This window comes from Neophocaena asiaeorientalis, unplaced genomic scaffold (assembly GCF_003031525.2).
Source record: "Neophocaena asiaeorientalis asiaeorientalis breed wild unplaced genomic scaffold, Neophocaena_asiaeorientalis_V1.1 scaffold299, whole genome shotgun sequence".
In the NCBI taxonomy this organism is placed as follows: Eukaryota; Metazoa; Chordata; class Mammalia; order Artiodactyla; family Phocoenidae; genus Neophocaena; species Neophocaena asiaeorientalis.
The window spans coordinates 2,037,561-2,064,442 of NW_020172626.1; the positions used below are offsets into that span (position 1 = coordinate 2,037,561).

General features: G+C 41.6%; 1 protein-coding gene across 8 annotated transcripts in view; it reads right to left on the minus strand.

Annotated features, from left to right (window-relative positions):
- NCOA2 (nuclear receptor coactivator 2) overlaps positions 1–26,882 on the minus strand; it is a 169,406-nt gene that overhangs the window by 47,121 nt on the left and 95,403 nt on the right. For 6 of the 8 annotated variants that reach the window (XM_024739024.1, XM_024739019.1, XM_024739023.1 and 3 more), the window contains exons 4-8: positions 10,400–10,503; positions 6,197–6,374; positions 3,466–3,654; positions 1,017–1,118; positions 581–724 (exon numbers count right to left, since the gene is read on the minus strand). In XM_024739024.1, coding sequence (XP_024594792.1) covers positions 581–724; positions 1,017–1,118; positions 3,466–3,654; positions 6,197–6,374; positions 10,400–10,503 — 717 coding nt within the window. Of the gene's footprint in view, positions 1–580; positions 725–1,016; positions 1,119–1,723; positions 1,838–3,465; positions 3,655–6,196; positions 6,375–10,399; positions 10,504–26,882 lie in introns of those variants that run through there. The other 2 variants (XM_024739025.1, XM_024739026.1) reach the window with 2 other exon arrangements.

Sequence of the window (26,882 nt, forward strand, 5' to 3'; positions counted from 1 at the left end):
TGCTCAAGGAGGGCTGAGTCTTGGGTTCAGTTCCAGGTGTCCTATTAACTAACTGTGCGACCTCAGACAAGTCACTTCATCTCTTTCGAGAAACATCTGGGCGGTCTTCAGTGGTCGTCATCTGGAAGGAGGGCTTGGGATCCCACTGTCGCCTCTAACAGGAATTCACCTGCTCCTGCAAATTTCCTTTCACTCTTATTTCCACAGCATCCTTATGATTCAGATGGTATTTCTTTCGCTATTAGAGGGGACCTCAGTACGTTGTTTTACACATCTAGAAGCCGTGGCATCAGAGACAATGATCTCTTTCCCTTTCCTTTCATCTGTCTTTGTGAGATCATCATGCCCAGTTCAATTTACTTCATCACACTCTTAGCCTTACAGGTTCTCCTATTCAATTTCCCTTCAGATGGCGACAATTCTGGGCAAGACGATGCCAAGTACGTATGAACCCAAAGAGTCACCAGACCCAGGTCCCCGGAGGTGGATTCAGGAATCACTGTTTCCGAGAGAGCCCTCATAAAAAAGCAGGAATTTAGCAAGATGAACTTCAAGAAAAGTACCATTTAGAGATGGTTACCTTCATGGTGATGCCTCTTAGCATAAGACACAGACTCCCCTTCGTGCTGCGCGTGGAACTTCTGGATGCACCTCCTCACCAGGTCCTCCCAGCCCGGCTTCATGGCTGCCCGCATGGTGCTGGTGTCCAGGGACGTGATCTTGCCTAGTAAATAACAGCAAGCATTATACCTACGCACTAATCTATTCTTTATAGAAATAAGTACACCTTAAAAAGGTAAAAATTTGTTTATTTGGAATAGGTAGCACAAGTGCACGGACCAAAAGGGTAGACAGTGAAAAGAAGTGTCCCCCCGCTGCCCCCGTCTCCAGCTCCTCCACGCTTCTGCCCCAGCAGCAGCCACTACTACCAGCTTCTTCATCATTTTCTAGACCCGTTCCTTGCATTTACAAACATGGAGGTATTCTAGAAGGATTTCTTTGGCAAGAAAATTTACCTTGGAGATCTTGGCGAGTAGTGAAACTTTCTGATGAGGGAAGAACTGGTCTCTCCTTCATGGGGACTCTTCTGGCCACACAAATCAGGCAGGACTGCAAATCTTCAATCACATACATTGATGGTTATCGAATCAGGCTTTTTTAGTGTTTCAGACAAGATCAAATGCATTTCTGACAGCACAACCTTGTAGATCAATAAGGGAGAGAGCGACGAAACACTATGTACCTCCGCTCCTCCCCTGAAGTGGGAAGCAGCTGGGGGCGGCTGGGCTCGGGGGGCTGAGGATAAACCGCTGAAGCCACACGACACACGTGATAAAAGCACATCCACCACACTAGAGTCCACCACCTGCAACCATGTCCCCAGTGGTGGAAAAGAATGGAAGCCTTTCTTATTAACTGGCTGATAGTAGCAGCCAGCTGAATGCATAAGGGAAGCACACAAATGATGAAAACTAAACACTGATACTCTGTCAAGGGCCTGCTCCTTGAGCTCTAGGTTCACCAAGACACAGGAAAACTAGATATACCTGCTACCCAACCATGTCAACGCTCCTACAATGGCAATATGCAATTTAAAACGAAGTATACAAACAGCGTCTAGACTCAGATTCAGAGAACAAATCCTAGAAAACGCAGTGTGTGCCAAGTTCAGAGTCTGGGCCACGGCTAGGTTCTCACACAGCTCTAAGCATTTATTCCTTACCCCACTTCAACTGTTTTATGTATCTGTGTTCACTTCTGGAGAACAGGGAGGATGTGTTTTATCTTGTAACATGCAGAGCACACTGCAAGCCCTTTCAACTTCAAACATGCTGGGGAAAAGGTCGATTTAAAAAGTCTCTTCATATCTTATGCCGCTGATTTGTGATTGTTCACCTTTAAATTCGGGAAAGAAGTTCTTTAAATATATCCAGTAATAGTATCACAAAAATAAATGTAATCCTTGTCCTCAACATTAATAAAAGCTGAATTTTTGAGCACTTACTATGAGACAGACACCCTTCCAGCTGCTTTACAGGCTCCTGATTCAGCTAATCCTCTTAACAACTCGGAGGCAGTTACTAGCTTTATCTCCATTTAACAGAGGAGAATCCAAAGCACGGAGTTTCAGTAACTTGCCCAACATCACACAAAACTTTGGGGAAGCCAGGATTCGAACGTGAGCGCACCATGCCTCAGAAACCCTACTCTTACGCTACACTGTGGAAACATTCGGAATCAGATTTTAAATGTACGAAGATGTTTAAATAAATATATGGCACAAAATTATAAGTCAGCTCAGCTGTAGAATACGTCTTTAGAATATTATCACAGATGGATGTGTTAGCAACACTCACTCTGTTGCATACAGGAGAATAAAATCGCTTGACATTCCGTATCTATGTAAAAATTTCATTTTGAAAACTATGTATCATCTGTGACAGCTCTATTAACCTCCTTTCCAACAACATTTAAATTAAAAATTACTTACATATTTTTTTAAAAGAGGATTAAATATCTAGTATTGAATGCCAACCATGGTTCAGGCATGTTCACTTAATCCTTGTTACGCTGCGATACTGGAATTATTGACTTCACTGGTTAAGGGAGTGCACGGATGTTCAGAGGTCGAGAAGGCTGCCCAGAGTCAGAGCTGGCAAGCGGCTGATTTAGGGGCTGGCCTGCCTGATTACAAAGCCCACAGTGTTTCCACTGACTGATAGTTCTCGGCTCTTCCCCTTCTGCTACACACGCAGAACGCGCTCTTCAGCATTGTCCCATGCCACAGACAGTGACACTCAGCGGTGTGGAGTGGCTAGCTCGGAGGGCGTAGCAGGTGGACACTACACCAGCATCTCTTGAAAGGGAAGAGCCTATGAGCTTACAGTTTGGAACCCTTCTCCCAATCCCCACTCCCGTCTCCATCCTCTCCTATCCTGGACGCAGCATCCATAGACAAACCATATGAAATCCATTCATCCCTTGGAAGTATACGAAAGATGTTATTTGTACCATGCGTGTTTTTCTAGGGCGTGGCTCGGAGCTTGCTGTAGACATTCAGAGGGGCCTAGGATCCCCGAGAGGTTCAACACTAGTGGACGTGCGCCAGCAGGGTAGCTACTGGCCACATGGGGCTATTTAAATGAAAACTTAATAAAATAGACAATTTGGTCCCCAACTGCATTACTGATATTTCAAATGCTCAGTAGCCACATGTAACTAGTGGCGGCTGTGTTGGACACTGAAGACACATAACACTGCCATCATCACAGCAAATTCTACTGGATCGTGCTGTTTTAAAGAGTTCACAATTTTTGTGATAAATTCAGTTATTAAGTAGGTGAAAAGAACAAAGAAACTGCCTCTACATTTTTCTTTGTGTGGCCTCTAATTTCAGATTATTACGTGTGAAAGAAATAGCACAGGAATACATGATGTAACATATCCCAGAGATGTGGCCCCTACCTTCTCCTTCTTCTTTGATGGACTTTGGTTGAGAGACAGCAAAGCACTGCATAGTTTCATATTTCTGATGTGCTTCCTGGTTTTCATGACCTTCCTCTTCTGAATCAGGTAAAGGTTTTACCAGCATCCGACAATTGAAAGTATGGCTGTTCCGCCTGGGAGGTTCGCCAGACCAAGCTCCCCCGTTCACTGAGCAAAAGGCAAAAGCAACCCGACAGTGTAAAGAAACTAGCGTCAGACTGGCTTCTGCCTAATTATCAAAACGATGTAGGAAACATATGGTTATCTTACTTTCATATAGTGCTTATACTTTTCTAAGTAATTTCAAAATCTAAAGGGGAAAAATTATTGGGTTAATTCTTGGGAATTTCAAATGTCTTTTACACACTTCTCACTCTTCACCATGACTCTTCCCCTTCAAGTGCAGGCCCTGATTACTGACCAGCCCCCTCTTACCCATCTAACCAGATTTTTCATGTTGCCCAGCACAAGCCTCCGCACCATCACCTTCCATACCCAGTCCCACGTGGATATCTTTGCACCTGCTACCCTGTCTAAAAGGTCAGGCTGCCTCTATGTCTCCCATCCACATGTACTCCTGCTCTAAGGCTGAGATCCTTTAGGTACTTAACCAACTGCTCTAGGCATCCCACACTGCCTCTTCTTACTGACCTTTCTTTCCTAAAACTTAACTGAAATTTTACTGTATATTCTGTAACTTGGCTGTAGTTTTTTTTTTTTTTGCTTCATGCATATTTCTTCATAAGACGGAGATGATCTTGAGGATACACTGCTAATGTCATTTATTTCTTTTCAATGAAATACTACTTCACATGTCTTCTATTTTAGTATCAATACTTAGAAACATATATATTAATTCAAGAAAAAGATGAAAGAGAAGAAAGCCCTCTTTTTTTTGGGGGGGGAGATGCATTAGAGAAATCAAAGAGAGAAATAAAATAATGACTGATTTTGAGAATTTAAGGGTGTTTACAGATCACCAGATCAGCTTCCTCATCTACAGGCGAGAAAACTGATGTGCAAAGAAATATTCAGCTTCTAGAAGAGCTGGAGTCAGAACCGACCCTACTTCTCACTTTGGTGCCCTTTTCTTTACTGTCGCTTGTGTTTTACCTAAAAGATATTAGAAAAAAAATAAAAATAAAAGATATTAGGACCAGCAGGACGATGAAAGAGGGGAATCAGAAAAAAGGGCCAGTCATTAAGACAAGCAAATGCACTCTCAAAAAGTCACTAGTTAGAAAACGCTTAAAAGGACACCTAGGTGAACACAATGCTAACCCCACAAGCACTGGGCTGTAGAGGCAGAAAGAAGGAAACAAACCCTAGAGAGAAAAAGGAAATATCAAGTGAACTACAGGAGACTGTTTTACAAGGAGGAACCATAGCTAGCTTTATACAGACATTTGAGAAGTGTATTTTACCATCAGCATTCTTAAAAGCTTATTTACATAATGAAGACCACATAGAGTAATCAAAGAAAAAAGTTCTTACTAACTCAGGTTAATACGTAATTTGAAAGTATAAAAAAGTACAATATAAAGTAAGGCAAAGAGCTCTTTAGACAAGTGAATTAATAATAGTGAACTAATAAGTATAGGTCTTCTGAGGAAGTCATAAAATTACTGAAGAGATTTGAAAATACTAGTTACTTGAAATAAGACATCCCATTTTCTTGTTCATTTACTAGAGAATATAATGGAAGGACCTCACACGAGCAGTCATAGACTTTGTATTACTGTTGCAGTCACTTTGAACAAAGGGTTGTGCTATTAAAGAAAAGCTAGCCACAATGAAATGTGAAAGGACCTTTTCCTATTTACCGTGGTAACAATGAGACCAGCCAGCATAAACAGGTTTAAGAAAAGGAACAGAAATACTTGCTAACTCAGGACTTGACCTTATTCTCTACTAAAATATGCACTTCTTTTTACCCATGAAGACGTTCTCAGCATCATCAGCTAAAGTGAGAATATAAAAAAAGAGCCACCTAGTAAGTGGGAACAGCAATGCTCCAGAGCAGCCACTGAGGTGGGCCCATGCTGTGAATCACCTGCTTTAAAGTATGGCCCTTCGGAATCACGGACACTCTCGGATAGCATCTCCAGGTCGAGATGAGGAAGACAGGAAGAGGAAGCAGGGAGCGGTGTGGAGGGGCGGTGCGAGTGAAGCCCCAGAGCCCATTTCGGGCTCCGAGGCTGGGAGCATTCGAACCTCCACACGCCACTTGTTCCTCAGCATTTTATTTTTAGAATGTCGTATACACCCACATCATACCCTTCACCAGCAGGACTCAAAATAAACTGAATCTCAAGCTCCTCGTGACCTTCTGCGTCTTAGGTTGTCACGGAAGAAAAGGACAAAGCAGAGCCTACAGGCACTGGATTGGGTGGGAGGCAATCGGCAGCTTCTTAAAAAACAACCAAATAAATCCCATGAAAACAGTTGCCATGTGCCTACTCTCCATCCGCATTTATTTTTACTTACTTGAAATATAGGGTCAAAACGATCATTCATTCAAGACCAGTATCTACAGATGTCCTTTTCTGCATGACCTCGAAGCTTACACAGTTAACACAAGCATCCCTAAAAAATTACCCAGTTACTCTTATCCCCAGCGGACAGAATACAGTTCTGTTTTCTGCCCTCTAGCCAAGACACTGTGCATGTGGGCAGGGGCTGAGGAGAGACCCAGAAGACACTCATTTACCTATGGACTTTGGCAGCAGGTTTTTGACGAATTCAGTGTGGTCCCCAACATGCAGGATGCTATATACGCTTTTGTTCATCAGCTCTTCCTGGTTATACCTTAGGTACTGTGTCACATTCTCTGAAACAAACACAACGTTGCCTTCCAGGTTCACTACAAAGAAGAACCCATCAAGGGCCTAAGGGAAGAGGCACAAATTATGTTAGAAAGGAGGCAGCATAAAATCACATCCGACTGCTAGGAAGGGAGCGGCCCCTTTAAGGGAGACATAATTCACGTGTGGGGAGAAGAGTGATCTCTCTTGCTCCACTCCTATCATTCAGAAACAACTAACACATTTTCTCTTGCTGAAATGAGTCCATCTTAGTAAGTGGGAGAGAGCCTACATCAGGGTTTCTTGTCACAAACTAAATGACAAACACTCACTTTGTTAATTAATCAGGAGATAACTACTGCCACGTAAAAGTATACAGGCATTTATCTGCATTTTCCAAATGAGACTGATGTACTCCATAGGGCCGAGAACTACTTTTCTGCTAGTGATCCAATACGGAGTCATTTTTTTGTACAGTTCCTCATGGAATACAATGGGAAGGAGAGGTCATTAATAATTTTCCCTCAGTTTAAGGATAAGCGCCAAGGAAAAAAATCAAAATTTTACTACCTTTAAAGCTTCCAAGGCTTAAGCGAAAAGAATCGAAGGTGATCTGAGACCTTTTAAGGAACGCCAATCCTTTATTGTTTGGTGTAAATGGGGAAAGGGTCTGGGAGGTGTGTGTCTGATGTGACAAACTAGTCTTCCTAGGGACCTCAGGCTGAGATACAGCCGGCACTGCCCTGAGACTACACAGGGCCTTGAGGTTTAGGTTTCTAACAGTGAGGACTGGAAAGTTAACTAATCACGCCTGGCTCTATTACTTGTTCTCCAAGTTGTCAAGATGCAGGCTCCTAAATCACCCAGATAGCAGTAGCACTTTTCCTGTGATGGGTGCATAGCTCACTTTGCTGTCATTCCAAAACAGATTAGGGAAGGAGGTGAAGGACCTAGGATCATTTCAGGAAATAAAGAGGATAATAATAGATACAGACGTGTTTACTGAGCCTTAAACACACAGTGTCGCTTTAATATTTACAATTCTGGAAGGAATGTTTTCCCTTTTCCAATTCACAGAGGAGGAAAAAAACTGAGACTCAAAGAGGTTAAGGGATTCGCCCAAGCTCTTGCAACTAGTCAGCTGGGTTGCAAATCCAGGTGGATGTGACTCCAAAGCCCATGCTTTCAACCACCACTCAGCACAGTGTTCTCCAGTATTTACCCAGCCCATCTTCCTATCATGGTTGCCTGGGTGATGCAAAGGCCAGGAGCTCAGTGAGTTTCTCTTGGTTCCTCCTCCTTTTTCTTTTCGATCCTCACTTGTCAGAGCTGTTTCATGGATCAGGGGAGTGATCAGGACCAGAAAAGGCTTGTTGCTGATCAGGCAGTGCTCGGACCAGGACCACGTGGACCACACAGTGCATGCCAGTTTCTTCATGCTGTGCATTTACTACTATTTTAACACGAATGTTACATGGGCACACCAGTATAACGAAGTGTATGAATGGGACATAAAGTGTTTACTTTTCCTCTAGTTTGTTTTTTCCTTAAGTTATTATTTAGCAGGCTCCTATTTTGTGAGCTTTCTTTGAATATATTCCATCTTTAATTCTATTTTCATGACAAAACTAAGCGCTCTCTCAAATTAGAACTGACCATAAGGCACCAATGAAAAGCTCTTAAAAATATATATTTAAAAAAAACACCATTTGGTTTTAAGTTTTTCTTAAATGTTCAGTCAGGTTTTCCCAATGGTATAAACAATATGCAGGGCAAAGCAAGACTATGTGTAAACAGCCTTCCACGATAGGCTGGCATCAACTGTTGGAAACCTTGTGTGTGTGTGTGCGTGTGTGAGCGTGTGTATGAACCGGTGTGTGTGTGTAGGACAGGAAGTCAGTTGATTAGTTATATACCAAATGTCCTTTTAAACTCACTGCTTAAATACACATTCAACAGGGATTGTCATAATTATATTACCTACTGTTCACTTTTGGAAGTGCATGTAGTTTCCTGCTGCTTTGTACCATGCTAAAAAGACTGACTGTGGCATAATATAACTGAAAGATGAAATTCTTTCATCTTATAAAACTGTTTGTTTTTTTAAAGCTCACTATGATATGCTCTGATGAAAAAAGCTGACATTTAGTTTTGTTGCCTAGCAACCACTATGCCATGATGTAAGCATGAGTGTGCATCTATGCCTAGAACGGCTCAACGAGGACAAGTTTTCTCCGTTTAGATTATTACATGCAAACAGGGATAAAGATGCAAATTCAAACCTTAAGTCTCTAGATTCAAAGTGTTACCTCTCACACATTTAGCACTGAAGTCCTGCTGAACAGGTGCTTGCTCAATGCACTGAATTCTCAGAAGACTATTTTGAAACAGTGAAAATGTGGATTTATTTGATCTTACGAGATAAGATCCACTGATATCTAGCAATCTCATTTCTGCAATTAGTGAACTTACTCTCAAAAGGCTTGAGTCATAGCCTTGTGGTTACTGCAAGCATTTCTTTTTAGAAGCCTCAAAAATCTTCCCAAGAGTTTCCACCCTACTTTAATTTTCCCCCATATAAGGAATAAGCACAGATATACGGGCATTTCCTAATGGTAAAAATTTAGATTACCATCATTTCCAAATGAATTTTGTTTCTAGTTCCTTCATCTAATTCTAAATAAACAGTCCACCTAGTTAAGAGTTTTCTCATCTGCTTCTAAGAACCAAGTGGGAAGTAGCACTCTCTGGCCTTCCACTGCCTTGTGAATTCTGGAAAATCAGGTTAAGTGTGTTTTTGCTTTTTCTCTAAAAATTGTTGTTAAATGTTTTCAAGCCAGTGATAGAAGAGATATACGCAAGGGCCAATGTCGGGTCATTTAAAGTCTTTTGGCCAGCAAGGTCCGACCCAAGGAATGAATTCTGTCACTTCTAAATACAAAGACCGGGTCAGACAAGCTTTACATTTCTTCTGTGTCCCCCCACCCTCCTCCGATTATATGGTAGATTTTCACAGAATTAGATTTTCTAAAAATAAAAATCATCTTATGCACCAACCGAAAAAAAGGGGGCAATTATTGGTTATCTCTGCTTTAAAAATCCTAATTTCTTATATACGTGCAGCTGCTGCAAGTTAAGTGCTTCTACAGTGGCAATGCTGCAGAGCTTCTGGCCATGTGGTAATTTTCAATCTCATCATATCATCAGCACAGTAAATTATCCTGAGAACTGACATAATTTATGTCTCAGGGCTCCTCTGCTTCTTGTTATATATTCACTGACATTTTTTCCCTGATCTTACCGTAGCCTACATCTTAAATTTTAATTCTGGAAGAGGTACAGCAAAGGACTTGGTGTTTAATACTGTACCGGTTAGTAAAATAAGAAAGCGGGACTTTACAAATTCTAGATAGTAGTCCGGTCATAAAACTTCCTAAAGTTGATAAAGAAAAGGCAGTTACGACAAACCATTACACTTACGAGTTCTGCCTATTCCTTCAATTTTCGTCTTTATGAAATCAATAAACTAGTTGAAGTAACATAAATAAAAAGCATAAACCTCCTTTTTAAAAAAATCTTTGGCTGCACCATGGGGCACGCGGGACCTTAGTTCCCTGACCAGGGATGGAACCTGTGTCCCCTGCAGTGGAAGCGCAGAGTCTTAACCAGTGGACTGCCGGGGAAGTCCCAAGTAAACCTCCTTTTGGTCCTCAAACTTTAACCTGTATATATAGGCATATGTACATGCATATATGAAAATCTAAGAATTCTGGGAACGTTTCAAACCACAACAATATCACAGAATTTAACAGGACTTGTGAACATGGTTTTCCAAAATGAATGCTCAACTGACAGTTAAAGTTGGTCAAATTTGTATTCTAATCCACTTAATTTAATTCTGTGTTATCAATTTGAAACATACATAACCTGGAATCTGGAGTAAAACTAGATACATAGTATTAATAGGAAGCTCAAGAGGTCAGCAGTACTTCGACTTTAAGAGTGAAAATTAAGTGTGGATTCTCCTTAAATTACATTCACTTGAAAATTAAACGGGATAATGGATAAACAACATTGTAAAATACAGAACCAAAACGAGGGTGCACTACCTCAAGCATCATAGGCCCTAGTGCATCCTTGTCGATGACACCCTGCCCGGTGGATGACACGTCTGACTTCTGCACTTCATCTATGTTGGCGGCTGCTGCTTTCTCTGCAACAAACACAAGTGTGAATTCAACGGCAGTGCTATTTCAAGGACAGAGTGACACAGAAACATTTTTATTGTAATGATTTCAAAAATCTCCAGTGGGGTCAGAGCCAGCTATAAAAAAGTTAGAGTACATCCCCACCACCACTGCACAGGAGAAACTGCTGGAAGCCGGAGCCGGAACATTAACTTTTCCCCTCCAGAACCTGTGGCTCAGCTCCTTTCATGCTGCCGATAAAATGAGTTTAGGGGTTTCATGCCAGTCCCTGACAAGCATTTTTTTTCTAGATTGCAAAACTGCGCTATACTGCAGCACAATTAGTGCCGCCTGCAGAGATCCCCCGAGCTGGGACGACCCGGGGACTGTTGTTCAGGCTTCGGGAAAGAAATCAAAGATGCATTTGAAGAAGGAATAAAAACGCGTCCTGACCACTGTGGCTCTTCCCACGTGACACTCCCCTGGCTCTCGTACTGTCCCACCTCTTGTCGCCTTCACATTTAAAGTAACCAGAAAGACTGGCCCCTGTCTGGTGGAAGGTGCTTGACGAGGTAAGGCAGAGAAAGCGGCACCCTATCAAGCACTCGGAGAATTTCAACGGATGCCCTTCTACCTAGTCCAGAGGTGTGGACTAAAACGTCTCCCCACGAGGCCTGGGAAGACATTCCATCACGGAAAAGTCTCACGGAGGAAACAGATGCACAGTCATCAATATATATATGCAAACGGGTTATTTCAAGAACACCAAGAAAAGTTTAAGGCACAACAGATACATCCCAACAACTTGCTAGGAAATGACACAAAACAATGTGTCAGTTATTTGTCCTGAATAAATTATATCCTTGTTTACACTGCATGTTATCACTGTAATTAAATGCAAGTAAAGAAAACTGTAAATCAATTTAGTACTCAGAGTCAACTTGCTTTCATGAACTTAGTAGACTCGGCTTCCTTTTTCTTCATAACAGAAGATTTTACACAGTATTTTGAAAACCTGTAACGTTTAATTTGTACCTGGGAACCTAGAAAGTAGTTAGGAATTACACAGGCCCTCCGAATCTTGCCGCTCCCTGATGGAAAACGTCCACATGCATATTTACCAGTGGAAAAGGGAAGAAGGCCTGTGTAGTTCAAGTCTAAGCTCAGCCACTTAGTACAAGTCAGAGCACGTCATTTCAACTTTTTAAGGCCTTAGTACCTGCCTTCTCGCATCACGGCCTGTGACAGGAGTAAATGGGATGATATGTAAAACACACTTTAAAAACCAGAAAGGAGTTTACAGATGTAACTTACTACTAGCATAGCTGTCTTTTTTAAAAAAATCTTTTTTTAATTTTTAAAATTCATTTTTATTTAAAAACATTATTTATTTATTTATTTAGCTGCTCTGGGTCTTAGCTGCGGCATGCGGGATCTTCGTTGTGGCATGCGGGATCTAGTTCCCGGACCAGGGATCGAACCTGGGCCCCCTTCATTGGGAGCGCGAAGTCTTAACTGCTGGACCACCAGGGAAGTCCCCCTATCTGTCTGTTTTTTTTTAAATTGGAGTATAGTTGCTTTACAATGTTGTGTTAGTTTCTGCTGTACAGCAAAGTGAATCAGCTGTAAGTATACATATCTCCCCTCTTTTTTGGATTTCCTTCCCTTTTAGGTCACCACAGAGCACTGAGTAGAGTTCCCTGCGCTATGCAGTACATTCTCATTAGCTATCTATTTTATGCATAGTAGTGTATATATGTCATTTATTAGCTCTCCCTTACTTAGTTCCAAATGCAGAATTTAGAAGCAGAGAGTATCTGTTTTCTCAATGACTCTGCGACGTTCCTGATTCACCTGCTTAGATCTGAAGAATTGTGACCAGCTATAAATAGAGATGTAACTCGTCTGATAGCCTTTATAACTCGGCACGTGAGGATCTGTTAGGCCTCACTTCATTTCTTTCCTTGCTGCCCTCCCTAGCTCTTGACTGTAGGTCCCTTACCTTATCTGCTGGCTTGGTCTCAGCCCAGTTCCTCAGCCAGTCTTAACTGAGGCAGGCAGCACCTCAGGTTCTTCAGACAATTACTGCACATGTTCTCCCCATCCTCTCCCCCCGCCCCATCTTCCCAGAATCTTTCTCACCACCAAGTAAACGCACGTGGGGCAGACTCCCACACCCCGACCCCCGCTCCTGCTAGTCACTCTGTAAGGCTGTAGATTTCAGTGTCTGCTCACTTTCCCACACGAGTCCGGGGACAGGACTGGCACCATCAGCTGCTGCTTCGTCTACTCTTCCTCTAGTTTAACAGCCCTGCACTGTCGGGGGTCTGTGCAGGCTTCAGGCCTAAGGATCCCTGAGTTTCCTTAATACTGAATCTTAATACCCATGTAACAGATATTATAAATGTACACGGTCCTACTGCATTCTCATTTATTTACTCTTTGTCTGCGGTGTTGTGGCATTCGGGGTGTAGGAACCATGTGCTAACACCCTGCAGTCTGAGTAATTCTCAGCCTTTCCTTGGCCTCCCAACCATTCACAGGGGCACCGTGCTCCCATCAGCATCTTCGGTGGCAGCAGTGACCCTCAAAGCGGGATGGTGTGCCTGAGAAGACCTCCCCAGGGAAGGTCTATCAGATCTGCAGACTGAAAGGCCTTCTTCGCACAAGATTCTGCTACATCTTCTTGGAAGGTATCATTTCTCCTCCCCTCCTGCAGTGAGAACCCCAGCCCAGGAAATAGTATACTATCCCCACCAGGAGTATCCTTGGTGTATCCCCAGTGGCCAGCACCATCCCTACGTCAGAGTACGTGTTCACTGAATATTTGGTTGCTGACTGATGAGACCAGACCCACTGCTGGCACTGACCCCCGGGAATGCAGGGGCAACTAGAATCGATGGTGGTGGGGAAAGGAACTGATTTTCCCCTTCAGGCCCACTGGCCCTCCAGGTGCAGGGGTCAGCAATATGGGGAAAGGGTCTCCTGAGGAGAACTGGGCTTAAATGATGAATCATCTTGCCTTGCCTCAGTCATTAACTTTCAAGGCATCTCAGATTCTTGCAGGCTCCCAGGTCCTTCCAATCCTTCCACTGTTACAACAGGTGGTGTTATTCTTCTTAAAGAAAGGACTGGGACTTCCCTGGTGGCACAGTGTTTAAGGATCCGCCTGCCAATGCAGGGGACACGGGTTCGAGCCCTGGCCCGGGAAGATCCCACATGCCGCGGAGCAACTAAGCCTCTGCGCCACAACTACTGAGCCTGAGCTCTAGAGCCCGCGAGCCACAACTACTGAAGCCTGCGTGCCTAGAGCCCGTGCTCCGCAACAAAGACAAGCCACTGCAATGAGAAGCCCGCGCACCGCAACGAAGAGTAGCCCCCACTCGCTGCAACTACAGAAAGTCCGCACGCAGCAACAAAGACCCAATGCGGCCAAAAATAAGTAAGATTTTTAAAAAAGAATGGACTTAATTTAGATTAAGGTGAGGCAGAGTGAGACAGGAGGCAAAAGCTAATCACAAAGGCAGCCCCATACCTATCACTGATCACCGGAAAACATTAGGCTATTTGTCATATGAGATTCTGATATCACAATAGTAATAAATTATGGTTTTCTGTGGCGTCTATATTAATGCCTCATTTTATGGCAAAATAAATACAGAATAACAATGTTTGTTTGTATAACCCATTTCTGAGTCCTTTCTTAAAAAAAATTAAAGTATAGTTGATTTACAATATTATATCACTTTCAGGTGTACAACAGTGATTCAATATTTTTATAGATTACACTCCACTTAAAGTTATTATAAAATATTGGCCATACTCCTTGAGCTATACATTACATTCTTGTGTCGTATTTATATTTCCCAAGTCTTTAAAAGACAATCAATATGCTTTGTGAGATGTTGGCAGTTTGAGGATCTGATCATCATTCTGAAGACCCCAAAGTTTCCTGAATTCATTAATTAATATTTTGTGGAATTAAAAAGATTCAAACTTGGAAAACTCCATCATGCAGGTTCCTAAACACTGATAAACTTTCAGGTCAGGGTATTCTAAATATTCTAGCGATGTGTTCAGGCACTGAATTTTTGACTTTTATCGGAAAGTAAGAATGAGGGACTTCCCTGGTGGCCCAGTGGTTAGGACTCCGCGCTCCCAATGCAGGGGGTGTGGGTTTGATCCCTGGGTGGGGAAGTTCCGCATGCTGCATGGCGCGGCCAAAAAAAAAAAAAAAAGAAAAAGAAAAAGAAAATATGAAGAATGAGATTGTATCTGCATAGCATTTTCTTTCATCTTTAGGAATCTACAGATCAGGTATAATTTAGGGCAAGGGCCTAAAATTTAATGTAAGAGATGACTTAGAGGGGATAAAACATGTGTTTGGGCTCTACTGTAAAGCCTGGACAGAAATAATTATCATCCTGAAAAACTGTAATAATAAAACATGTCCTTTTTTCCTCTTTATAACATTCAACTGAAAAATCTTCACAAGGAGAAAAGCGGCAGCTAACGAGCAGTCACAGAGAATGCGGGGCTGGCATGGGGAAATCGCCCAGTTACACTGTCCACGTGTCTGGATGTCCTGCTGTGTGTCTCACTCATGTTTGTGGTGCAGAGGGAGTGAAGGATCCTCGTGGGCTGAGAGCTTACGTCCAGCTGCAGGGGCAAAGCACAGACCGCTGAGCCAAATGAGAAGTGAGGGCTGAACGGTGAGGAACTAACTAAGCTCACGGAAGGGATAAAAAAGGCTGGACATGGCTGAAAACACTTCACATCCACGGTAGTCGAACTGGATTCTGCAGGATTCGTGAGCACATGGCAAAAGCCGTGGACGTGTGGCATCCTTCCCCGAGCAAATCTCAGCCTGGCCTTTGAAACCAGTGTTATGGAATAATGGCAAAAAGATTGTCTAAACTGGAATTCTAGGAATCTGACTCAAAATGAAAACAAGAAAAATGTTTCCCAAGGTCAATCTGAAATTGTGGAACGTGTGCTGGAAAGAAAACTCCAGATGAGACCATTGATTATTTGCAAGAGAACTTTTTAAATGTTCAATATTTATACAACACTATTCATATATTTAAGAGACTGGGAAATGTTCACTACTCACAGAGTAAATAAATAAGAAAACAGGGTGAAGAATTTAGGGCCCTTCAACGCCTGTCCTCACTAAGTGTTTGTATATATGCATTTTCCTGCCAATTTGTCATCTATTATTCGATTCTGTATTAGATTTGTGCTTCGGCTATTTCTCAGTATTAGAATATCAATAATATGAAGTGATAGAAAATACCCAGAAATATGGCTTTACCAATGTAATTGGAATCTAAATTAAACTGGCCATGAATTTATATCACTTGGGTACTTTTCATGAAGTACTACCTCTGTACAATGTTCATTTGGGCTTTGAAATTAAATAGGAGGAAGAAAAGAACTCCTTTGAGATATACTGTTATGTTAACCGGACATATATTGGTATTTTGATGGAGCATTTCAGGAATGAGTATGCTATTTTTATGTCCCAGATATAAATAAGCTTAAATCCTTAGATATATTTATACTTCTGTAAGAAAGAGCAGCATTACTATACTAAAACATACTATTTAATATTTTTAAATTAGGCAGTTTTCTCAGCGGTCACAAATTATATTTACTTTTCTATATTTTGCAACCATTAACCATAAAAATATATTCTGTTACAAAAATACCCTTCAGTAAACTCAACAGTTTACTGAAAGATCATCCCGGAATTTCAAATGATCAGAACCTTATGAAATCTCATTATTACAGATGGAACTCTTAAATCGAAAAAAGAGATGATAAAATTTAATTTTCAGAGCCTATAAAAAGATTTCTCCCCCATGCCCTGACTTCCATTTCTTCCTCCTGCACTTTGACCATTAAGGTTATTCTTTTTAGATAAAGAATATGACCTAAGAGAATAACAATGCAAACAGTAATTCTGTCCTTTTCTTCCTCACTTCCCAAAAGACAAAAATACCATGAAATAGCTCTGATCTTTTAAACAGCCCAGCTTTACAAATGCAAAGCTTTGACTGGAGTGACTGTCCAAGGATGCCCTGTCATCTCTCTCCTAGGGTCCCCTCCCTCCTGCTCGAGCAGTCCCATCTGGTCCCTTCCCCCATTTGCCTGCGCTCCAGAAATCCAATACCAATTAATTACATTTCCAGTTTCAGAGCAAAGAACAAACCCCATCTCTTCAGGGACCATGTTAAGATGAATCATACCACAAACTGGGGGAAAATCATTAATATTATATGCCATATGCTTTTCTTTATAAGTGGTTATTATTTGTGTTTTCTCTCAGAACACAGAGAAAGGCAACTAGGGAAGTGTTTAATCTCTAGATATTTAAGTGATTTAAAAATACATAGAAAAGTAAAATTTAAGTTTCCTGGTGAGAATAGAAAAACAAATCAGAAACTGCGATTCTAGCCAAAAATTTATTTATTCTTTAAAAAAGTACACTTAGGGAATTCCCTGGTGGTCCAGTGGTTAGGACTTGGCACTCTCACTGCCAAGGGCCCGGGGTCTATCGCTGGTCAGGGAAGTAAGATCCCACAGGCTGCGAAGTATGGCCAAAAAAAAAAGTATACTTAGCTACTTTTAAAGTATAAAGTGTTTTTTTTTTTTTTAAGACCTTTACATGTTCTAGAAGAACATCATTTATTGATTTTTGGTAACTTAGTGAATCTTATAATATTAGAAGGTCTTGTCTACTTATTTGGCAGGTGAACTGAGAACACACACTCACAGGGCCTTTCTGCCCTGTGACCAGAAACAAGAGTCCTGCCTCCTCACAGGGATGCCAGGCAGGGCTCAGGGGACAGCCACGTAATTGTTCTAATTTCAGCAGCAGTGGTGGCGGCCACCAATGACTTAGAAACCTAAATGCTGTTTAATGCCTGCCCATTGGAGGGACAGGGTGATATGGCCATGATTAAAGAGGTTTATCCTCTTTCTTTTCCTTCTCTTTAAAAAAGATCATCTGAAGGGGCCATGGAAAACTTGTGGAAATTAGTTTATCTTTAAAAAGTCAGAATTTGAACAAATATCAATCATTTACTCTGAAAAATACATCAACTTAAAGATAAAAACAACAAAAATGGAAGATAAGCCACAGGGTATTTACATCTATACATGGAAAAAATTTTAACACGGCCCATGTTTAGACCTCCCTGACGTGCAACAAGTAAGAGTTTAAAAGTTGTTTTGATGTTTGGTCAAGCATGAGGAGAGTTGCTTTTATGGACTAAAATGGAACTAAAATGGAACTAAAACGGAACCTGAGACTTTATGCGGGTTTTATAATTAATTTCACTGCTCCAAAATGAGTAAAATCACTCACCCGGATACCTATCAATTTTTCAGTAGACTGACGTCAAACACAAGTCTAATCACCTCCACAACAAATGTTAAGACTCTAGTGGGAACACATCCACAATTTCCACCTTTTCCCGCATTTAGGAGCTGGATGATTTCAGGTGAAGTGACTGTCAAACCCAGCAGCACTGGGACCCACGCAGAGCAAAGAAGTCATTGAGACGACGACAGGCGGTTTCTGGCCAAGCACTACAGATAAAATATTACAGGGAAAGTGATGCAGCATCTCAAAGGTTCTGGAAGGTAAAACCAGAGAATTAAGCATCTGTACCCAACTAAAATTAGAAAAGCCGCCATCTGGCTCTGGGCAGCCAGCAGCACATCCTTATTCATTAGGAAGCATTCTGCCAACATAAAAACACAAGGCCCTTCCTGGGCTCTCCAAATGTGTTTATCTTTTCAACATTAATGCACTATATATCATCGGGCTGCTGAAATCTCCTGCCGTGCATATTAAAGACGCACAGCTGCACTTTCTTTGGGAGTGGGAGGGACCTCAGCTCCAAGGCACCTCCCTCTCTTTCTTACACTGAGCTTGGCATGACCACATCATGGTTTCCCTTCAGAACCAAGAAATGGCAAAACGAACCAATCTCAAGGCTACCTCCACCCAGCAAAACCCCCACACTCTCTGCTTCGGAGAAAGCAGTGTGCCTGGTCTCGTTCTCATCAATGGTGAGGCATGACTGCTTATACAGAACCAACCACCAGGCCACAAGTTTGAAATATGCAGGCCCTACTTTGAAAACTAATGTACTGCACGGATCAAGAGAGAAAACAGCAACCGGAAAAGATTCTGGGTATAACTGGCTAGAAGATGCTTTTGTCTGTAAGAACTATCATCGACTCTGCTATTACCAATGTACCGTTTTATTTAGTACCCCACTTCAATACTACCTATCAATACCCAATGTATTGGTAGGTAAAACAGACAGTGGATAATGTTTTGTAGTAAGCCATGCACGTATGTAACAATTTGTCCAGAATCTCCTTCCTGTACATAATCTAAATATGTCTATGAGGTAGGAGTTTAAATTTAAAGACAGACCATGGAAGGAAAAAAAAAAAATCAGATACACAGTAAACCACATCAACAGTGAAAAGAATCTTGTTTAAATCCATGGAAATACGGCTTTGGAAGTACTGCAAGTGAATCAACCGAAAGGTGACAAGCACGTGTCATTAAACCTCGGCTGTCAGGATTCATTCATTCTCCAATGTGAGCACAGTGGTCTCTGCTTGCATCTTCTCTAGCAATGGCTATTAAGAGATGAGGGCAAAATAAAATATGAGAACTGCTTATTTCAAGTTAAATCTAATTCACTGGGCGCTGCTATCTAAGGTTTTACGAGTTATCTGAATGAGGAAATGGAGGAATCATAATTTGCTTAGAAGGCTGAAAGTTAAGACCGAGACCACAAGAAGGTAGAAAGAAAAATCAATAGGTGAGAAAAATGAGAAGTGAGGTGAAGTTCGAATTCAGCACTCATTCAGAAAATTTAAGGGCAGCCTCTTAAAGGACCAAACTAAAAAGGTTTCATTTCTCTCAACTACGTATGTTAACTCAAGCAATGCCAACAAAATTATACCACAGAAGCATGTAAAGTTTCCAATGAACAGGTTAAAATATGGAAATTATATGAAAAGTTGTTTCTAAAGTCCTTAAGAAGACTTTGGTCTAAGCCGTATAAACATTCTATCTTGCAAATCATTATTCTGTTTACCGGCACAGCAGAACTCATCTCCCAGCAGTCCTCCCTTACGCCCTGGCAGTATTTATTCTCTCTCCCCAGATTTCAAGTATTAATAATTTCAAGTATTTTCTGACTGTTGCGTCTGCACAAGACACCCTTCCACCCATTCTCTTTGAAGACCCCATCACTGTTCCAGAAGCTCACAACAATCAAGCTAAGCCCCTTCCGCTGTTTCTGCGATGCCTGGTGCCTATCTCCCCCTGACCCTGGCGCTGTGAGATGACTGATCTGTTTCCACATCTGTCCCGTTCACAGCGTTGCTGCCTTTGGCTACAGGAGAAGTCTTTTTACGCACTGCCTGGCACACAGTGGGTGCTCAATCATGTCTGTGTTAACACTGAACAGTTTTATAGCTGGAGCTGAAATTCAGGATATGCACAATCTCTAAAACCCACAAATGCCTCTTTAGAGGGATCTATCTGGAAGAGCTTCAGTGCACACTTAACTTAATGGAGGTTTAGTATGATTTTTTTTTAATTATCTTTTATTTTAGGCTGCGTTGGGTCTTCGTTGCTGTATGCGGGCTTTCTCTAGTTGTGGCGAGCGGGGGCCACTCCTCGTTGCAGTGCGTGGGCTTCTCGTTGCAGTGGCTTCTCTTGTTGCGGAACACGGGCTGTAGAGCGTGCCGGCTTCAGTAGTTGTGGCCTAAGGGTATAGTTGCTCCGCGGCATGTGGGAATCTTCCTGGACCAGGGCTTGAACCCGTGTCCCCTGCATTGGCAGGCGGATTCTTAACCACTGCACCACCAGGGAAGTTCCCTAGTCTGATTTTTGTAGTCAAAGTATGAAGTAGAAAAGGGATGAGAAAGAAGGTCAGACTGTAAGTGCTAAGGCCATCAGGACAATTCCCATGATGGTCAGGCCAATGGGGGCTGCATTAGGTGGGGAGAAAAGTCACTGACGCGCCTTCTACACCTGAGAGATGATGAAAAACAAAAGGGAGCAACTTTATTCGTCCAGGTTATCATCTAGGACGTTTCAACCTGCTCCATGAAGAAATGGGTAGATTTGGGCATCATGGGAGTTTTTAATCAGACTCTGGGATTTTCCCAGCCATTCTTAGCTCTTAAGAAACTATAAACCAATCCAGGTAGATGTCTAAGAATCACCTATTTGCCCGGGGATCCAGGCTAGAAGGGTGCTTTCATCAGATTTCTTCTTTTTTTAAAAAAAATTATTATTGTTTTGGTTGCGTGGGGTCTTCATTGCTGTGCACGGGCTTTCTCTAGTTGCGGTGAGCAGGGGCTACTCTTCGTTGCGGTGCGCGGGCTTCTTATTGCGGTGGCTTCTCTTGTTGCAGAGCACAGGCTCTAGGTGCACGGGCTTCGGTAGTTGTGGCACGCAGTCTCAGTAGCTGTGGCTCGCAGGATCTAGAGCGGAGGCTCAGTAGTTGTGGCACAGGGGCTTAGTTGCTCCGCGGCATGTGGGATCTTCCCGGACCAGGGCTCGAACCCATGTCCCCTCCATTGGCAGGAGGATTCTTAACCACTGTGCCACCAGGGAAGTCCCTAAATACATCTTTAAAGTGAACCTTTAAATACTGTATGGCATGAAATCTCTCCAATTTAAGCAGGAGTGGCACTGAGTCATCAATCAGCTTTCCACAACTATTTACGGCAGCAGGCAATTAAAAAGAAGACAAGGCTCAGCTTCACGCAGAAACTGACATGCTTCACCAGGCAGCAGGCGTGCAGTAAGGGTCTTAGGAACTTCAGAACCTGCATGTTTGAAAGGCCAGCAAAAGTATGGACAAGAGGTGACCGCAATTTGCATGATGAGGTCAAGGTGAAATGAACAAAGGCTGACATTTACAAAGACCCCTAAATTTGATATCCTGACTTACCCTTTCTACAACGGAATCCTCTTCTTTCTTTGTGTATGGTCCTGTAATTCTCCAGTAAAATTTGTAAGCCAAGGGAAAAAAATTTCGTGATACCGCTGGTAATTTAGTAATTCTCTTGGATTTTGTATGTTATGTACTCTCAAATACAAAGATTATTTAAAGCAGTCAAATCCACTTGCAAGAAATTTTTAAAAGCCATCTTATTTAAAGCTTTACAGGGATGGCAGTCCAGTGGTTAGGACTCAGCACTTTTGCTGCTGTGGGCCTGGGTTCAATCCCTGGTCGGGGAGCTAAGATCCCAAAAGCCGCATGCAGCGTGCCCCACCCCCCAAAAGAAGGAAAGTCTGATGATTTAGTTCTCTAATAAAAGTTATGGAAAAGTCTGAGCCACAACTGAAAGATATACACACAGTGCGTGCCATGGCTATCTCATGGATTAAGAAAAAAAATATCCTCAGGAGGTTAATTATGATCATCCATACAGGCCATGGCATATATCAAAATTAACTATCTAATTATAAATACGAAGAAGACATAATAGTAATTAAGTTACTCCCTATCAAATTAACTGGCTTAAATTAGCTTAAAATTACAGTTTTGTTTTACATATATTAGCCGTAAGAGATGTTTACCCACCATTCTACAACCCCTCAAATGACGAAATAAAATCGAGATGTATTCTTCCTATTTTCAGTTTTAATTATCCTGCTTAAGCTTTCACATGCTAGATGATTTCGTATTATGCTGTCACCAAGCCTTCAGTAAAGTTCTACCCAATGGCATTTTGTAACAGGTTTAGTGTAAACACAGATGAACTGTTTGAATTCCAGCAATCTGTGTTTGGAAATCCTGCCTGCCGGGTGATGGCGTATAGTGAGGCAGACACATGACAACTGGGCAGGTCCAGTATTGAGAGCAGAGAGCAGAGGTAGCCTTTCTTCGGTAGACTGAAAGCCTGGACTGGAAGAGGATGCTGTACTCATACCATATGTAATTCACCTGCCTCTGAACTGGCAGGGGCAAGGTACTGTCTTGGATTCGCATTTTCAAAAAGTTTTTAAATTGCATCAACGGACAGTGGGTTTCCCAGAGACTAGAATGGTGGCAGTTGTTAGGTCTGTATTGCTAAGGAAAATATCTGGCTGCATGTGGGCTTTCCTGAGAGCAAGTTAGTACATGACCTCAATCTTTTCCAAGCTTATCATAATGCTGTGAGGCTGTGCTGATTCAGCAAAGCAATCCATAATCGCTTGCAAAATGCCCCTGCCTCCCAGGGATGTTATGAGGCTTAATAAGATAATGTACGTGAAGAACTGTGAGCGCCACAGAAGAAAGGCGCTAAGTAATATTATTACTCTGCATTTATAATTACAAGCAGTCTTACAAAGACAAGAATCCAATAAACCTGTTTACAAATTACAAATAAAAAATACATTGAATAATGTAATATAAATAACTGTATAACAAAGAAAAATGTGAAATCATGCATGTTTAAAAAACGGAAAGGATAGACTTCATCAGGCTAAGTCAAGTGAAAAGAAATAGCAAAAGACAAGTTTCTACTAAAGGAAAATTACACCCCTTTGTGATAAAACAGAATTGAATCAGAAACTTACAAGAGGGTATTTTATTGAAGTTATCTTGAGACATTGCTCGTCAATGAATTAAATTCAGTATCATTTCTATGGTTTTTCTACCAATAAATTTAAATTAAAAAAAAATCAATGTCCGTATTAACAGTAATAAAATTTCTTCAGTTATCTATGGTAACACTGAAAACATAAATTTTCACTCTCATTGGGATAAAATATGAGTACTTTACCAAATGTAAATTTCTTTCCTTTTCAAATATTACAAAAATGCTGCCTTTTTTTTTTTTTGGCCAATAGCGTTTGTCTCTTAGAAGGGAAACACCAGTTTTCTATCTCTCTGGACCAGCCCAAGCAGGGCAACATGACACACGAAAATCTACTTCAACTGGGGTATTTTCGAAAGAGCAGGCCAGGCATTTCTGGGTTCTTGGGTGCCACGACCTTTACTGGACAGGATTGAGGCCTTCTTGGTCCTTGGTCCCAGGTGTCATTTCCTCCAGGAAATCTTCCTGGAATCTCAGGGGAGCCAAATTTTTACCCTCTGTTCCTCCAAAACACAACCATAATATATATCACTTACTACACCATATGGAAATCATCTGATTTGATCTGGATCTCCTCAGAATTCCCTCAAGACTGTGGAGTCCCTGAGCCAGGGGCTGTGTTTTTCATTTCTGCATCCCCATCATCTTTGCTTGGCCCATACTGACCCATGCAGACACTCAAGAGTTTAGCTGATCCATACTCTGGAGAAAACAGTGGAAAGAGCCCTCAAGTGTTCCAGGCAGGTTATATGGGATCAATTCCAAGCATACAGATGGTATAAGGGATTTTACTTTCTAATTTTTATTTGTAATTTTGTTTTCAAGAAGGTAGTATTTCATGTGTTTAAGGGAAACATAAACACGATATCAGATGGTGAGGATGCAAAGATAAAAAAGATAAGCCTTGCCCTCCTGTGTGTGCGTGAGGCTCACTGCCATGGGGAAGCCGAGTGCTGAAATGGGGTGAGCACATTGTTTCTTTAAAGTGTTGTGGATTTATGCAATAAAAGAAAAATGAAATTTATAAATTTGTAAGTATTAGGAGGTTTTTAATTTACTTAGCTGGAAGACTCAGCTTATTCGGAGAGTAACGTTTAGGATACACCATTGATCCAGATGCTGAATGAAGAGAGACTCTAATTATCTAAGATTTCACTAAGAATGCTTTCATCACAGACTGAACGTGGTAAGAGCTGATTACTTAAAGTAAACTTCCATCAACACACCAGGAACAATGCATACACCTCAGGATGCTAACAGGGCCAAATTAGTTCTCCGAAGTGTAGCAGCTCAAAAGAATTTTGGGAAATAAAAATGGGGAGGTTAACGATCTGCTATATTATCCTCTCAGGATAAACCCACCTGCCAAGGAAATTAGGACTTATAGGTCTCAAAAATTCAGGCTGAGAGCATACTCCACAGGAATAAAAATAAGTTGTCCAAGTTTCCAAGTAAACCTGCTGGGTGAACTTAAAAGAGAAAACCCTACAATCACTTAACCACAAAAGTATCTCTCTGTAAGATGGGTTACGTATCTGTCCTTTCTAAGAAAAGCACGAGTCACTGAGTTAAGGAGTGAAGCTAAAATACATGAGTGTCTAGACCTCTCCTCTTCCTTATCCTAATATGCAAACCAGGAACTCAATCTTAAAACCTCAATTCCCAAAGGGGAGGATTAAGTCTAGTACATGGAAAGAACCTAAGGGGCTCCTCAGATTAGTATACAGAAGAGAAGCACTACTAAGGGAGTTATCATAATCAACTACACCTATATAAATATTATAGTACTGTGACTCTGAACAAGAATACCTGGTATCAGGTCTTTACAGATCCTGACGTTGGATCCATAATCTTTCAGGTTCATGATGGCCACCTCCCCCTATCCCTACACGCTGAGGGTCAATTTGGAAAAAATAAACTGTTCATAATTTGTATTTTTTTAAATATGAAAATAGCGTCATTGTGTCCTGTAGGCAACGGGTGGGCAGTGAGTGCATTCTTACGATTCTGAGTAACTACTGTATTGAGAAGGTGGTTATTGAAGGTAAATCTGCTATTGCTTTGAAGCCACTAAGTAGGGACCAAAATCTCAGCTGTCCACCTGGTCGGCCATCGACTTCAGTACTCACCTCTCCAATGGCACAGGTGGCCTGACCCCCATTTCTCAGCACCCCACTTAGAATATTTCCTCTGAAATACTGATGAGCCATACTTCAACTCTTCACGTAACTTAAGATCCGCTGTTTATCTATGTGGTCTTTGTCTCTTCCAATAGAAATTTAGAAAAGGGAAAGAAGAGAGAGAGAGAAGGAGAGAAAGACAAACAGATACAAGCGGGATGGTATGGAAGTTCGGGGGACCTACAAGTACCTCCCGTGGGATCAAAAGAGATAAATTTAGGGTTTTCTAAAGACTGAAGAGGAAATTGGGAAGAAAGACAAAGCCTGAAATAGAGCTTCATTTATATTTCAAAGAACATCTGGTGCACAATTTATTATGAGTTTTAAAGACCTCCTTGAAAGTCTGTGACTTGCCCTTTGTTACCTTCACTTTATCTGTTTCACTAGCTAAATAATTCCAGAATTGAACATTTGCTTCAAAGATAAGAAATTCACATAAAAACCTGAATTTTGTGCTGCAGTAGATCAGGGGAAGAGAAAAAAAAAAATCCCAGTAGAAATAGAGTGGTTAATTTAAAGAAAGACAGTGGAATGGGAGGCAGGTGAAGAGAAGGAAAGATAATCCTGGCCCAGCGTTTCTGCTTTACTCTGCCAGCTCGAGTGCCTAGCTTTCAGACTCTCACACACCCAGGCCTGACCCTCCCCATCACCACGGGCCTGCCCTTCTGGAACTCTGCTCCTCTCATAAGCTTCTTGGCCAGTGGAGGCCTGGAGGGGGAAGGGTCCAGGAGAGCCTCCCAGGGCAGAAAGGAAGGAAGAGGCAACCATGCTCCAGGCCTCTGGAAATCCAGGATCGTCCCAGGAAATACACGCATGTGTTGACTGATTAGCCTCTACAGTACCCTTCACCCTGTAATAAATATCGGGTCAGTGGTTCCCACCTTTTGGGGTAAGAGAGCTCTTTTTTAATATCAATAATGTCCATGGAGCCTTACAGGACAGTTATCTATGCTTGAAACGACATATAACAGAAAGGAAAGGTTACAATAAATTTAGTAATGCTTCTAAAAAAACCTGTACCCTATTTATCACTACACCATCACTATAAATTTAAAACACAGCTGTATATACCTCATATATTAAGAACTATTCTAGTTAGAAGCATTATTGGTTACGATAGGCTTTATGGAACTGGTCCAGGAATCTCATCACCAAAACTGTATTGTTTTGATGGAAAATATCCTCCATTCCAAACAATTAACTTACAAATAAATCTTAGGAGAAAAAAATGGTTTTTAAAGTTTAAAGTTCTGTGATAATATTTATGATATTTATTAATGAGTCCCTGGATTTAGGGACAGTGTTTTGCTTCTCTTTATATCTCTGGTAACTCGCACAGTATGTGGCACATAGAGGGCATCCAGATATAATCGTGAGTTAATAAGAAATCATCATGTTTAAGTATAGTCGTGGCATGGTCCCTGGTCATTTCCAGACTACACCATTGGAATTTATTTCATGTGGTGCTACTTCAAACAGACACAACAGTTAATGATGGTCCTTAACTGCCTTCTTTCTTTCTTCCCTCCACTATTCTATTCATACCTTCTTTTTTTTTTTTTTTTTTTTTTTTTTGGGTAACCCGG